This window comes from Penicillium cinerascens, assembly GCF_028974065.1.
Source record: "Penicillium cinerascens strain IBT 15544 chromosome Unknown scaffold_4_segment0_segment0, whole genome shotgun sequence".
In the NCBI taxonomy this organism is placed as follows: Eukaryota; Fungi; Ascomycota; class Eurotiomycetes; order Eurotiales; family Aspergillaceae; genus Penicillium; species Penicillium cinerascens.
The window spans coordinates 2419944-2433187 of record NW_026695297.1 but is presented as its reverse complement, the minus strand read 5'-3'; the positions used below and the strand labels follow the sequence as shown (position 1 = coordinate 2433187).

The 13244-nt window shown below is 50.9% G+C and overlaps 5 protein-coding genes across 5 annotated transcripts; 2 read left to right on the top strand and 3 right to left on the bottom strand.

Moving 5' to 3' along the window:
- Nucleotides 1–25: 25 nt before the first annotated feature.
- Nucleotides 26–1648, bottom strand: N7498_008897 (flavin-containing monooxygenase; the record flags this gene model as incomplete). The annotated part of the gene is made up of 1 exon (XM_058455959.1): nucleotides 26–1648. One exon carries the CDS (start codon nucleotides 1646–1648, stop codon nucleotides 26–28), a length of 1623 nt encoding a protein of 540 aa, XP_058305947.1.
- Nucleotides 1649–2188: 540 nt separating this feature from the next.
- Nucleotides 2189–3221, top strand: N7498_008896 (SDR family NAD(P)-dependent oxidoreductase; the record flags this gene model as incomplete). Its single annotated transcript, XM_058455958.1, has 6 exons — nucleotides 2189–2237; nucleotides 2286–2646; nucleotides 2699–2811; nucleotides 2862–2884; nucleotides 2934–2986; nucleotides 3038–3221. The coding sequence occupies 6 exons, from the start codon at nucleotides 2189–2191 to the stop codon at nucleotides 3219–3221; spliced, it is 783 nt and encodes a 260-aa protein (XP_058305946.1).
- A 68-nt stretch (nucleotides 3222–3289) lies between these two features.
- Nucleotides 3290–5161, bottom strand: N7498_008895 (Zn(II)2Cys6 transcription factor; the record flags this gene model as incomplete). The annotated part of the gene is made up of 1 exon (XM_058455957.1): nucleotides 3290–5161. One exon carries the CDS (start codon nucleotides 5159–5161, stop codon nucleotides 3290–3292), a length of 1872 nt encoding a protein of 623 aa, XP_058305945.1.
- A 1650-nt stretch (nucleotides 5162–6811) lies between these two features.
- N7498_008894 (protein transporter TIM23) lies at nucleotides 6812–7480 on the bottom strand (the record flags this gene model as incomplete). Its single annotated transcript, XM_058455956.1, has 2 exons — nucleotides 6812–6835; nucleotides 6890–7480. The coding sequence occupies 2 exons, from the start codon at nucleotides 7478–7480 to the stop codon at nucleotides 6812–6814; spliced, it is 615 nt and encodes a 204-aa protein (XP_058305944.1).
- Nucleotides 7481–7821: 341 nt separating this feature from the next.
- On the top strand, nucleotides 7822–13084 carry N7498_008893 (uncharacterized protein; the record flags this gene model as incomplete). Its single annotated transcript, XM_058455955.1, has 8 exons — nucleotides 7822–7925; nucleotides 7987–8912; nucleotides 8963–9932; nucleotides 9989–10222; nucleotides 10272–10811; nucleotides 10861–11378; nucleotides 11441–11581; nucleotides 11631–13084. 8 exons carry the CDS (start codon nucleotides 7822–7824, stop codon nucleotides 13082–13084), a joined length of 4887 nt encoding a protein of 1628 aa, XP_058305943.1.
- Between the last annotated feature and the right edge of the window lie 160 nt (nucleotides 13085–13244).

Genomic DNA, 13244 nt, shown 5'->3' with positions numbered 1-13244 from the left:
AAAAAGAACGTAGAAGGCTTCTTTTTCAAGATGAAGTGTGAAATCCCTCCCATTGCTCCAAAGCATCCGTGCACTGTTGCCACCAACGCGGCATACCACCAAGATAAATGAGAGGTTCCCTTCTCTTGCCAGGAATATTGGCACCCATATACCACGAATCAGTCTTGGGATAAAGTGTGTGCTGGCTGACGGAAACAACATGCTCTTTCCACCTCTCGGCAGCCTCTTGTGTAGTCTCAACGGACTCGAGTCCCTCCGTTTGCAATTTCTGGATGGCTTTGCAGATCCAGTCAACTTCCATCTCGATGAAAGGCGGCCCGTTCGCCAGGGATGTCGGGGCCTGGGGTCCGTAGACCATGAAGAGATTAGGAACATCGGGGATCATAATGCCCAGATTGGTCAAGACGCCGTTCTTCCACTTTTCGGACAGAGGAATTTGATTCTTGTCGGTGATACCCAGGTCCAGGATACTGCCAGTGACAGCATCGTAGCCCGTGGCCAAGATCATGATGTCCAGATCGTGGTGCTCTGTGGTCTCACCATTACCCGTCACGATGCCAGTGGAATCGAATTCGATGATGGGAGACTTTTTCAGATCGTGCAAAGCCACGTTGGGCTGGTCAATCATCTCGTAGTAGTCTTGTTCCAAACTAGGGCGCTTCGTTCCTACCAGCATGTACTGTTTCAGCGGAGCAACCAGATCCATCTTCTTCTGATCCGTCATGCGAGCGCGCACTTGCTGAGCCCAGTAGTCGTAGAAAATCGAGTTTGCTTCTTCGTTCAACAGGAAATCGTAGTAACTGGAAACAAGGAAGCTGTATCCACCACGGGCCCAGAGTTCGTCGAACAATTCTTTTCGCTCTTTGGGGCTGGCCTGGAGCGCCGACTGGAAGCGAGTGTTATGCGGGAAACCACTGGTGGATTTGTAGCAGCGGTCGAAGATGCCGTCGTAATAGCCCTTCATCATCTCGGCTTCGTCGGGCAGGATGTTGCGCTGCTTCATGGGGATTGCAAAGCAAGGTGTCCGGATGAACACTTTTAGTTCACAGTCCTCTTTGGCGAGGTTCTGCACGATTTGAAGGCCCGAGGCACCGTTGCCGACAATGCCGACGCGCTTTCCCTTCACGTCCAAGGACTCGGGATAATCGGCAGAGTGCACAAGCCGTCCCGCATACTTATCCAGTCCGTTGAATTGAGGACTGTGCTTCTTATACGACGATCCGGTCGCAGCGACGAGATACTTGCAGCGGGCAGTGAGTCCGGTATTGGTGAGCACAACCCACCGGCGCAAAGTGGTATCGTACTGCACACGTGTGACAATCGTGTTGAAAAAGGTATCCTCACTGAGACCAAGCACGTCATCGACATGTTTGAAGTATCGGCGCAGTTCCTCGTCGCCGGGGAATCGCTCAGACCAGTTCCACCTTTTATAGACGGCAGGAATGTTGAACTGATATGAGGGCATCTCAGTATCAACGCGAGCTCCAGGATAGCGGTTCCAGTACCAGACGCCACCGAAGGCACCACCGGCCTCGATGAGTTTCACGGATAATCCCAAGTTGCGCAGCTTGTACAGAGAGTTGCATCCTCCAAAGCCACCACCGATGACGATGGCGTCCGTCTCGATATAGGGGCCGGTTCGAGTCATATTGGTGTCTTCAAGATGTACCAGGATGAAATAAAATAAATCGAGCAAGGCTGCGGGGTTGGAAATTATCAAGTGGCTTAGCACGGGAGATAGGGTGTCTTTTTACAGGGGGTCGAAACTGACTCGTGTCGTGTCTTCATAATCAACTCCGTAGCCGATATCGTGGAGACCGGTTTGATCGCATCCGAACCCGATGAATTGGACCATCCCCGGTTGTGAACTTCCGGTTACGAGCGTCCTAGGTTGTAAACAGCATGGACCTTGAAATCCAAACTGGAAGTCGACAGCGAGATAGTTCGAGACCCACACGGTAGCACGCGATGCCACGAGGATCCGCTGCAACGTCAATCAGGCGGTCCGAGTCCTAGACTAACATGTCAAGTCGGAACATGCCACCTCCGTATCCGAGAGGCAGCCGAGCTAATGAGCTGGATCAATCACTTTGCTTTTCGGGCGATGTCGGCATTAATAGCATTGAATGCCTAGACAAGCACCGCCTCGACTATCAATCTAAGAGTCTTCATCCAACCTCCAACCAACATGGCGTGTCAAGTCAAAGGGACAGCTTTCATCACGGGCGGCGGATCAGGTAAGTTCCATTGCCATCGACTACGAATCTTGGCACTAAGCATAATAGGAATCGGCAAGGCCACTGCACTGGCATTCGCGAAGAACGGAATTGGCGCACTGGCCCTCGCTGACCTAAATATCTCTGCCCTGGAAAGCACCTGCCACGAAATCAACATCCAATTTCCCAACGTTCAGGTCGAAATGCTCCAAGTGAACGTTGCGGATGAGGCATGTGTGGACTCGGCCGTACGAAAGACCGTTGAACGGTTTGGCGGTATCGATATTGGCATCAATTGCGCCGGTATCAGTGGCAACCCGACGCCTACCGACCAGATGTCCCTGTCGGAGTGGCAGAAGGTCATCGATATCAACCAGACGGGTCTCTGGCTCTGTCAGCGGGCTGTGATCCGGCAGATGCTAACCCAGGAGTGCGTCCCGTCCATGCACCGAATGGAATCAATGCTCATTCATCTGGTATAGATCGCGAGGTCTCCGTGAAGGACGAGGAGTCATTGTTAATGTCTCTTCCATGTTCGGCATTGCTGGTCCACCGAGTCCTTCCGGGATTCCGCACTACACTGCAGCAAAGCATGGTATGTCTTCACTTATCTCGTTCGTGAACAATATAAGCTAATAACAGCAGCGGTGGTTGGTCTAACGAAGATGGTCTGATCATTTCCCCGAATCTGTGATAAAACGGCTGACCCAAGTATAGGATGCCAAGGCATACTCCCGACAGGGAATCCGCATCAATGCTATCTGCCCTGGGTGCGTTATTCCTCAATGTCTCAAGAGACTCAACTAACTACAAATTCCCAGCTTCGTGGATACTCCAATTCTCAGTGATCACTTCGATTCGATGAAGCCCCTCTTCGAGGCCACACCTATCGGTCGCCCTGCACAAGTGGAAGAAATTTCCGACGCACTGCTCTTCCTGTCATCAAGCATGAGCAGCTACATATGCGGTGCAGCGTTAGTGGTGGACGGTGGTAACACTGTCTAGATGCACATCTGCCGAGTATGAGGGAATCTTCTAGGGTCCATGAGAATATCATCATACATTCCATGTTATTATACAAGCATAATATCAAAGTCAGCTTCCTTGGCAAGTTCCTGCCACTGAATATCACAATCTCTCCCGGCCTGATCACGGCGTTCCCAAAGCGCCTTCACAATCTCGCAGAGTATGATGACGTTCTGGATCCCGTTCCGCCTCTTACGCTCGAACCAGGACAGCATGCGGGTCTGCAGATCCGGTCGTAGGCATTCAGCAGCCACAACGAAGCTAGCCCAGTTATAGGCGCAGCCACCTTTGTCATTCTTCAATGTGTCCACGACTTCTAATTCTTGAACAGCTTTCTCAACGAGTTCTTGAACGTCACATAATGGCACACGTCGTAGTGTTCGACGGAAATAAATAATTGTGGCGTAGTAGAAGGAATTAAGCGCATGCTGGATGATGGTCGAGCCGGGAGCACCGGGGGTAGAGAGGCACGGAAAATTGAGATATAATTGCAGTTCGAGTCGATCCAGTTCCTCTGTCGACAGGGCTGATTTCGAATCATGTATGGCGGTAATTTGTGCGAGGAATTGGACAAGAGGTGCTGTGATGCCGTGTGAGCGTTCAAGATAGTGCCGCAATTCCGAAGGGCCATTGAGTAGTGACAACAATTGCGTTGACATGGGCAGACTGCAGAGTGAGGAAAGAGACAAGTAGCTTTGCAACAACCGTGAGGCTGTGGGGCCTTTGATCCAGCCCCCGTTTATCTCATTCTCCAAGAGGCCAAGTCCACCGGCAACATGTGCTCTCCACCTGCTTCTGCGCCCGGACATCGCCTCAGCTGTGATACATGACAGAATTGCAGCTAGTGTAGGCTCGTCGAAACGCTTAGCTCGTCCCAGGTTTCCACGCAAATGACGCAAGGCCAGCTGGTCATGGTGCATGGCAAGAGATTGATACTGAGAGTCTCGGCGAAGGTGGTAAAGGCTAAAGGCCGACGAGGCACATATGGCGTGGAAGATAGAGAGATGAATAGTTGATTCCCGAGGGTATGTGTCCATTCCCTGTAATGCAAGTGGCATAAATACTGTCCGACACGGGTTGTCAGGGGTATCAATTAGTAGCATGTTCCCACTCAAAAAGACCACCCAATGGTGGACCAGTTCTGTTTCTGGTCGTGGTAACTGCACGGGATTTATCATCTTCCAGAACGGGGTATCCGCAGGCGAAGAGCCAGATATAGGATCTTTCGAATGGATCCCATCCGTAGCCAGCCTCCCGAGAGAACACTGATTGAGGGTAGAGAGCGCAGAGGAGCGAGGACCATCGGCCTGAACGACAGGCTCAGAGGGCACCGGGGATGGCCATTTATCATGACTTGAGATGGAGGACGACCCATTTTCCAAATATGATAATCCACTCGCAGGCTCTGGAGAAATCTCATCGCCAATGCCGTGACCGGTAGAAGATACGTCTGCCACGAAAGAATTGCAACTGTCCGAGTCCGGGGCTCTTTCTCTTTCTTGCGACAACCGAGAAGATTCGATAATATGTTGTGAGTCAATTGTTGGTTCCTGGACTTCGGACTCAGAGCCGGAGGCGGAGAATACCGAGAAAGGCCCCCGTTGCTGGGCAGTGCCGTCGGCGGAGCATCCATCCAGCTCTGCCAAGAGAGCCGTCACAGCTCCAGAAGACAAATCATGGGTGGAGTGTGGAGTCGACGATAGAATCTGGCGCCGCTGCGAGCGACTCCCAGGTGTCTGTGACCATCCCAGACGCAGGCCGTAGCCCTGGCATTGCCAGCCACTGCGGCTACAGCGACGGCAGTGAGGGCGCTCGTCGTCACACTTGACTCTGCGGGATCGACAGGTCCAACATCCAGTGAAGGTCTTCGTACGCAATTTGGGGGCCTTCACATTAGCTGATAAAGATTCTTTCGGCATACCCACGTTTTGAATTGATAGTGGTGAATGTCGGGGCGATGCGACGGGCGACACAAAATTATGCGAATTTGCCCCCGCATCGGCAACCGCCGGGCCTTGATCTACATGAGGCCTGAGATGGAAATGCCTTCCGAAATTGATGTGTGGACAATCGAAATTGGGAAGTCAGCCTGTATCTGATTTTTAGAATGTTTTACTATTATGAGAGTTTGGTTGCGTGCTTGAACGGTCGACGCGAAAAAACTTCGCGTTGTGTATGTTTGAAGACTGGGTCATTTGAAAAGTCTGTAGAACATTACTCTTCGAACGTCTTGGGCAAAAGCTGTTAATTATCTGCTTTGGATGATGAAATTCCATGTCGCACATATGGTACCTTGGGCTAGGCACCTTCATCTCCTACTATACACATCATAGATGAAACATTCATGCCATTGATAAAAATGTGGTATCACGGCACAAATCTGCCCAGACACGGGCAGAAGGCCATTGCCCATAATTGGACGGGCAGCAAGACTCTATTCATAGTCGAATACCAAGAGTGAGCTGATTTTGAGCCATGTCATCAGAGGTAAGCCCCGATATCGAAAATCCTATGATATGCAGACATCAAGTGGGACTATCTACGGTCTACATGCAGGGGCTTGTTTGGCGGTTGATCACTAGACCGTCGGTCCCATGAGGCCGGTGATATAGCTATTCCAAAAGGAGGCTGCCAAAGAGTACGAGATGAGGCGTGTTTCGCTTCCAAGTCTTGTAAGAATTATAAGAAGAGCCATGAATCTCAATCCAACGAATAAGCAAACTCGTCAAAGCCTCCGAGCCTGGCGAGGGCTAGTGCAATACCAATACCAATGCCAATGCGACGACTATCGCCACCTTTAAGGGAGCCACCGCGACTTTGACTGCGAATGCGGGTGGAGTTATTGCTCCTCGACCACTCTCAAAGTCTGCCATCGGTTCGGTTGTGCTTATGCTGGCTGGATCTGCAGCTGAACCTTCCTCTAAGCAGTTTGGAAAGTGCCAGGTTTTAGATTGATAGTGGTGGTGAGCCAGTGAGGAATAGTTGCGATTGCATGTTGATTGATCGGTATCTCTCGAGTGTTTGAAGTTCTGTATAGTCCCTCGGATGTATCTGCACGGCGGTCAGGTCTTCATTCTTTCTGTTCCTTCTCTCCATCACGGTATAGAATCCCAACTCCTATCCGACTTTTCATTAGTCCAAACCCAGGGTTCAATGAAATTTTTGCGTCGAAATATGAATACCGGGACCGATGCGTAATGATTTCTCTATTGGGAAGCTCGCGCAGCATTAAGGTTACATGACATGACACCAAGGGAGCGTCCGAGTCAATAAGCCTCGCAAATGCGAGAGACTTTTCTATGTACATGGACAGAAGCAATAAAAAGTACAAACCCAGTTGCACACCCCGTTCCCAACCCACGCAGAAATGCGAAACATGGATGCTTGGAGCGCCAGAGTGAAGAGGTCTCAGGGGAAAAGCGTAAAAAAAAAGCTGTTGTAATACATCGCAGGTTGAAAGACTGAAGTTTGCGGAGACGGGCTACCGCCTATGTCGTCGAGGGCAGAGAGGGTATGGATGATTCGGTTCACCGAAGAGGAGTGGGATGAAACTGGACAAGCCAGGTAATTTAGAAAAAGGCCTTTCGCGTCACCTGTTGGATGTTAGCAAGATAGAAATTCACACACGGGTAAATTCGGAGACGTACGGCCCAAGCACCAGCAATCGAGGCCACAATGCCTCCTGAAATCATCATCGGCTTCACACCGCGGGTGCTCTTGAACAGCATTCCACTCAAGGCACCGGCAGCAACGCTATTGGCAGAATCGTGCTTCCCGCGCGCGTAGCCAATGGCCGAGTTGAAACCGTTATAAACCATCGCGACGACACCGGCGGAGTTGCCGAGGAACGGACCACGGCGGGTAACCGAGTTAAGAACACCGTTCAACCGAATCTTGGGTGGCGCGGTGGATGGTGTCTTGTTCAATCCTTCTGCGAGACCCCACGCGCCTCCGAGAGTCAGCGCAGCCAGATATGTGGTGCCGGCACCGTAGCAAAGGTCGTCGGACCAGCCGCGAGAAGGCAGGACAGATCGGGAGCCGGGGAGTTCATCGAGGGCAGAGTCTTCGAGGGTGAGGTAGTCGAGGGTGTCCTGGTTCAGGCCGGCCAAGGGGTGCAGCTTGGTGGGATCGATGGAAACTTCGGAAAGGAAGGAATTGGCATCTTGCGCGTTAGAAGTGTCATAGGCCGAGGTCGCTTGGCCCTCCTTGCGGCCGCCGAGAGAGTCCCAGATGGGCATGATGAAAGGAGGATGGGGAAAGATAAGGTGATTAATTTACACAAAGGCGAAGGGAAGAAGGAAGGCCGATGTCCCTTGAGTTCCAGCTCCACCGACTGGCACCAGCAAAAACTTCGGTCCCGTGACTGAGGCGCGGAAGATTGGTTCTTCCGACGCTAGTCCTCATTGGGAAGAACACTCCCATTATTCGGCGCCTCAGGCAGCGCGGGGAGCTTGGAGCAAATTTGATATCCCGATCGGTTTGGCGTTTGCTCATTCTGTGGAAATCCAGGGTATTTGGGATTGCACTGGCCATGGACAGTGACACTTCTTGCAGCCTCCAGGGTGCGCTTTCCGCCAGTATGGAGGAAATTACGCAAAATGCACAATTTTTGTCCGAAAAGACCCTGCAAGAGATCGCTAAGGGCCCATTAGTTAAGTTTACCGTGTCAAATGATGACAGCGAGTAAGTTTATCATGATTTTGATGAAAATAAATGATTCGGAGTGCTGAAATTGACTTGACAGGAAGGTGAATCGGGTTTGGCAGTCACTCATTCAGACAGCATCGAACCCGTCTTTGTCTAATCAGCATACAGCAGCAGCCTACCACGCTGTTTCAGCTTTCATTGATGCTGCTGCCAATTCGAAACATGAATGTACCAAGCAATTGGCCCTGAAATCCGAGACTTGGCTGGCAATATTCGATATCTTCTTGAGCCGCTACGAAGATGCCAAGCCCAAGCCCTTGAAGCAGCTAATAGGGTCCCTCACGACTATCTTGGTCAAACATTACCGGGGTGAGCAGAGAAATACTATTCAGCAGACTGTTGCAAAAGCAATTCTGCCCAGTGTTGTCCTTGGTGAACCCCGTTCGCGGCTGAAGGGTTCCCTTGTCTGTTTGGAGATCTTCCTCCGCAAGGGAGCCATTTTGCCCTCGGAGTTGATCTCGTTATTGCAGGTTTGGCTTGGAGAAAACCGCGAAAAATGGTTATCGGTATTTGAAAAGGATCACGAGGCCCTATACCCCGAAACCTCTGATTTTTCCACAATCTCAGCCGGGGTTCCATCGGAGGAACTGGCTACAAAGATCTTTATCCTCGGTCTCTTGACTCAAACCAACAATCGTCAAATGTCTGGGACAAGTGGTAGTGTGTTGGCCGCTTTCTTGCAAAAATTGAAGGGCAAGACTATGACTCGACAGGTATCCAATCTCTGGGTGGGCCCCGTTCGACACATCCTTCTTCAAAATACGGATAACTTGGAGGCACTGTCGGCTCAAATCCTTCACCCTTTGTTCACCGCTGATCCGCATGGTTTCATGTCTTTCGTGGAAGCCCTTCCATTGCAAAGTCTCCTTGCGGGTGACATGGCCGATGCCGGACAGTCAGAATATATGCTTCTTTTTGCATCTTTGCAAATGGGAAAGAAGGCGAACCTTGTGCACGAGGATTGTAAGTGGAATTATTTTCCCTTGTTCATGAACAGTCTCTAACGGACATAGATGATTCATCGAAGCAAAACACATCTAAAGAAGGCCCTCGGAAACTAGTGTTGGACAGCCAGGTTATTGGCAAATTTTTGCTTCACCGAGAGTCCAGTATCAGAATTGCTGCCTTGTCTCTACTCGTCACAACGTTTTCCACTATTAAGCCCTTTACAACAGCTGCGACTGCTGCCCTTTTGCAAGCACTCCCATCTATGCATGCCGACTCTGACTCGTACACCAGAGGCGAGATCATGAGCTTAACGCGCAAGGTCATCATCCGTCTAAAGAGTGGTGTTCTGAAAAAGCAGGATATGTCAGACGCAGCTGTGCCAGCGACCAGCAAAGATCCTTCGGGCTGGGTCCGGAGCGATGACGAGACAAAGGAATTTTTGAGAAGATACGTCGATTTCCTTCAGAGTGATTTGGTGGTGACGGCCTCCTACCCACGTCACGCCAGTTCCTTGAAAGCTCTCAACCTCCTGTTGCAGTCTGGTCTCGATCCTCGGACCAACATTCCCCCTCTCAAGTCCGAAGTCGAGACCCGCTGGAAGCTGCATATCGATGTATTTAACCCCCTTTTGCTTCGATTGCTGGTGGATCTCCTTCTCGATCCCTTCGAAGAAGTCCGACAAACATCGCTTTCGATTATCAATCTCTTTCCTCGGCAGATTTTGCTGAGTGGATTGATTGATGCAGCTGAGCGACAGCCGACAATTGGTACGCGATTGACCGATGCCCTGGCTCGTGCGGAGAGTATTGCGAGTAAAACGAGCCGGGCCGACAACGCCGACACTGTCGCTCGGCTGTACCACATTCTATTCTGTGCTGCTGGCAACACTGAGAATGGTGCAGATTGGTGGGCAACAAAGCAATCAGTGGTTGATACCATTTTGACTAAGTTGGAAGAAAGACTTCTATCTTCCAATGGTCTCTTCAATTCTACCATGCGCGAGGCTCCCCTTCACGGATATATGTCCGGACTTAGGTACGTGCTTTCGCCCTCGAGAGCTAAGGGATTTCCTGTGTTGACAATCACACTAGATATATTGTTCTTATGCCAAAATTCTTTTCGTTGCTCTCACCAGAGTCCGATTCCACCGCCTGGAGATCTGTCCATGACCGGATTGTTGCCATTTGCGACAAAGTCTGGCAGGAGGTCAAGCCCGTGTTATGCATTGACTCTCCCGAAGGACACACCGATGAGCCGCTCGAAGATCTCTCAGTGGGACCGAAGGATATTCTTTCTTACTCCTGGAGAGCTCTGCGCGAATCGAGGTATGCACCGTGCTTCTGATTGGGATGAATATTTTGCTGATAGGAACAGTCTGCTGCTTCACGCTACTCTGTTGAATACCACCTATGGGCCAGATGGGAGCAATGGGCTTCAGCTTGCTGATTTCGAGAACGTTGGCAAGGCCAGTTTCACACAACTAGCCGAGTTGCGTCACCGAGGTGCCTTTTCCACGGTCTCACAGACGTTCGCTACATGCTGCCAGCGGTGTAGCGACTCGAAAGACGCTTCTATCCAAGAATTGCCGAAGGGGTGGTACCGGGAGGCCAAAGCAACCATTTTTGAGTCGGCTGCGAAACTCACCCGAAGATCCGCTGGTTTGCCTGCGCTGGTTACGGGCATTCTCGTTTCTAGCCCCGGAACACCGTTCTTCAAGCAGGCCTTGGGTGAGCTTCACGAGATTTCACGTCTGCCTGTAGAGTACGACAAGGATCAGCAGTATCGGGAGCTTCCCCAGGTCCACGCTATGAACTGCCTGAAAGAAATTTTCACCAACACCAAACTGGGTCCATTCACGGAGGACTTCATCATGCCAGCGTTGACTTTGTCTGCTGAGCGTTTGGGATCACCTATGTAAGTCATCCTTAACCCTGTTTAATAACGGTCACTAACAATTGAACAGATGGGCACTCCGAAACTCTGGATTGATGCTCTTCCGTTCCCTGTTAATCCGAATGTGCCGACTAGTTCCCGGTGTTGGAGCTGGCTTTGGTGGCAGTTCTGGATCAGAACCAGGGTCCAAGATCTCTTTCCCTAAATATCCTGGTCTGCTGGAACTGTTGTCAAAGCTTCTCGCATCTACACAAGGAACTGTAACAGAAGGCACCGACATTGTTACAGAGCGGATTTTCCCTGCCCTTGAATTGATCGGAGAGAAGATTCCCACTTTTCCCGACAATTATGACACTCTGCTTTGCGATCTTGTCCTCGAGCATCTGAAGAGCCCCGTTTGGGGAATCCGAGAACACGCAGCTCGTGTCTATGCCTCTTTGTTAACCCGGACAGACATCCTTAAGGATGTGCGTCATCTTGTTGATCTTCTCCAGAGCAACGTCACCGAGAATTATGTTCATGGCACTGCACTTTGTGTCAGATACTCTCTGCGCAGATTCGCAGCTACAACGGATGTGTTCTGGAATTGTAAGAATTATCCTCCCACCCGCCGGGGCCCAATCTTTCGAGTGGGATACTAACGAACACAGCACACGCCGATGAGATTCTCGCTACTATCCGCTACGTTTTAGCGACTGTGTTCCCAACCGCCAGGTCTCCTTTCACTGCAACCGTGCTCGTGGATATCTTGAATGATACTCTTGAGCGAAGCTTTGAGGCTGGAATTGAAGGTATGATGCAAGTGCCCTGCGTTATTAACTCAAAGCTAATTTGTGATAGACCGAATTGCTCCGTTCATCAATAAGATCTGGGCGGAACTCGACATTGATGGCATTGTTAGCTACATCTTCGATGCATCGAAGGTAGGATGGAAACTTGAAAGCAAGACTCGGGCATCCTCCCTTCTTAGGAGAGCACTCTCATGGTGCACGGTGCTGAAAATGCTTGCTCTAGAGCGGAACGGAATCTCCGAATTCTGTCATGGTGTTTCGCTCTTCGATGCCGATGCCGCGACTTGGATCCTCGAACAACTGGAAGAAAAGCTTGACAAGGTCGAAAGACTCCGGAAACCTCTGGTCGACCTGTATTCATTTGTCATCTTGAATGATGGCCCGGCATCGGCAAAGACAGTGGCTGTCTCCAATCTCGCATCCATTTTGGAAGAGCTGCTGTCTTCTCAAGCAGATGTGATCCCAGGACTTGCATTGCCTTGTGATAATCTAGTCAAAAGCTTCCGACCGGAGGCGGATATCAAGTCATGGAACAGACACGCCACAGACGGCGCACTTCGTCTTCAGGGATGCCTTCTTGCAATCAGAGGTTCCTCAAGTGAAGGACACCCCCTTTCGTCAGTCAAGCAGGACATTCAGGGCTGGATTGTGAAGCTGCGCTCTGCACTCGGCGAGGAAACCGAATTTACGACCCGTTTTGCAGCGGTGCAATCACTCCATAGCTTTGCTCGGTCCTTGCGTCCAGTTGGAGGTTCTCCTCGCACAGACGCCTCGTTACTGGACATCTACTTGATCTTGTACGACATGTTGAATGACGATGATGAAGAACTGCGAGACATTTCCGCATCTTCTGCTTCGTGGGTGCTTTCATACTCCGAGGTCTCGCCCGACGCAGCTGTCGCCCTTGGCCCACTGAACGCGAGCGCCCTTCTGGCCGAGTTCATCGTCAAACACTACTCGGACTCTGTGCAGCTTACTCGGCGAGTGATCCGCTATCTCACTGGGCAAGAGCCTCGCATCAGTGGATCTGATGAACAGACCCACCTCGTGGCCGTCTCGGACCTTGTCGCTGAGTACGGCCAGGAACGCACTGCGCTGTTCGTCGAAGAGAAGCAGAACCTGTTCATTGACGAGGTACGCGAGATAGATGTCTGGTCTCCCGCACTTAAGCAACTGAGAAGAAACGCGTATCCTGAAACTCTGGTGCGCCAGATTTCTAGCTGGGTCTCTGAGGGATTGGAGCATCTGTCGGTGCACATCGCTCAAGATGCCGGGCGAGATGGCCTGTTGGGTTGGATATCAAGGCCCGAGTCCTTTACACTAGGTGTTCGGCTCATCAGCATTTCATCAAATCTTGCATCTCCGACATTTGCGGCTCCGGAGTGGTTGGATGTTGAGCCGCAAACGTTGAAAACGCAGCTTCAGTCGCTTCTCAGCGCTGGTCAAACCGCCGCGGTTCATGACAACTGGCTGTTGAGGATCCAGGCTGGGTTACTTTGGTAGATTGTGGCGTTTAACAAGATATCAAGATATAGAAGAAGCTCTCATAGACAATTTCACTACATACTTTTGAAGAAGGGTGACTCGACAAATCGTGCACTTGCCGTGGGGTGTGCCTTCGTTCACTGCACTTCGCGTGTCCCACGTTTACCACCAATCTAAC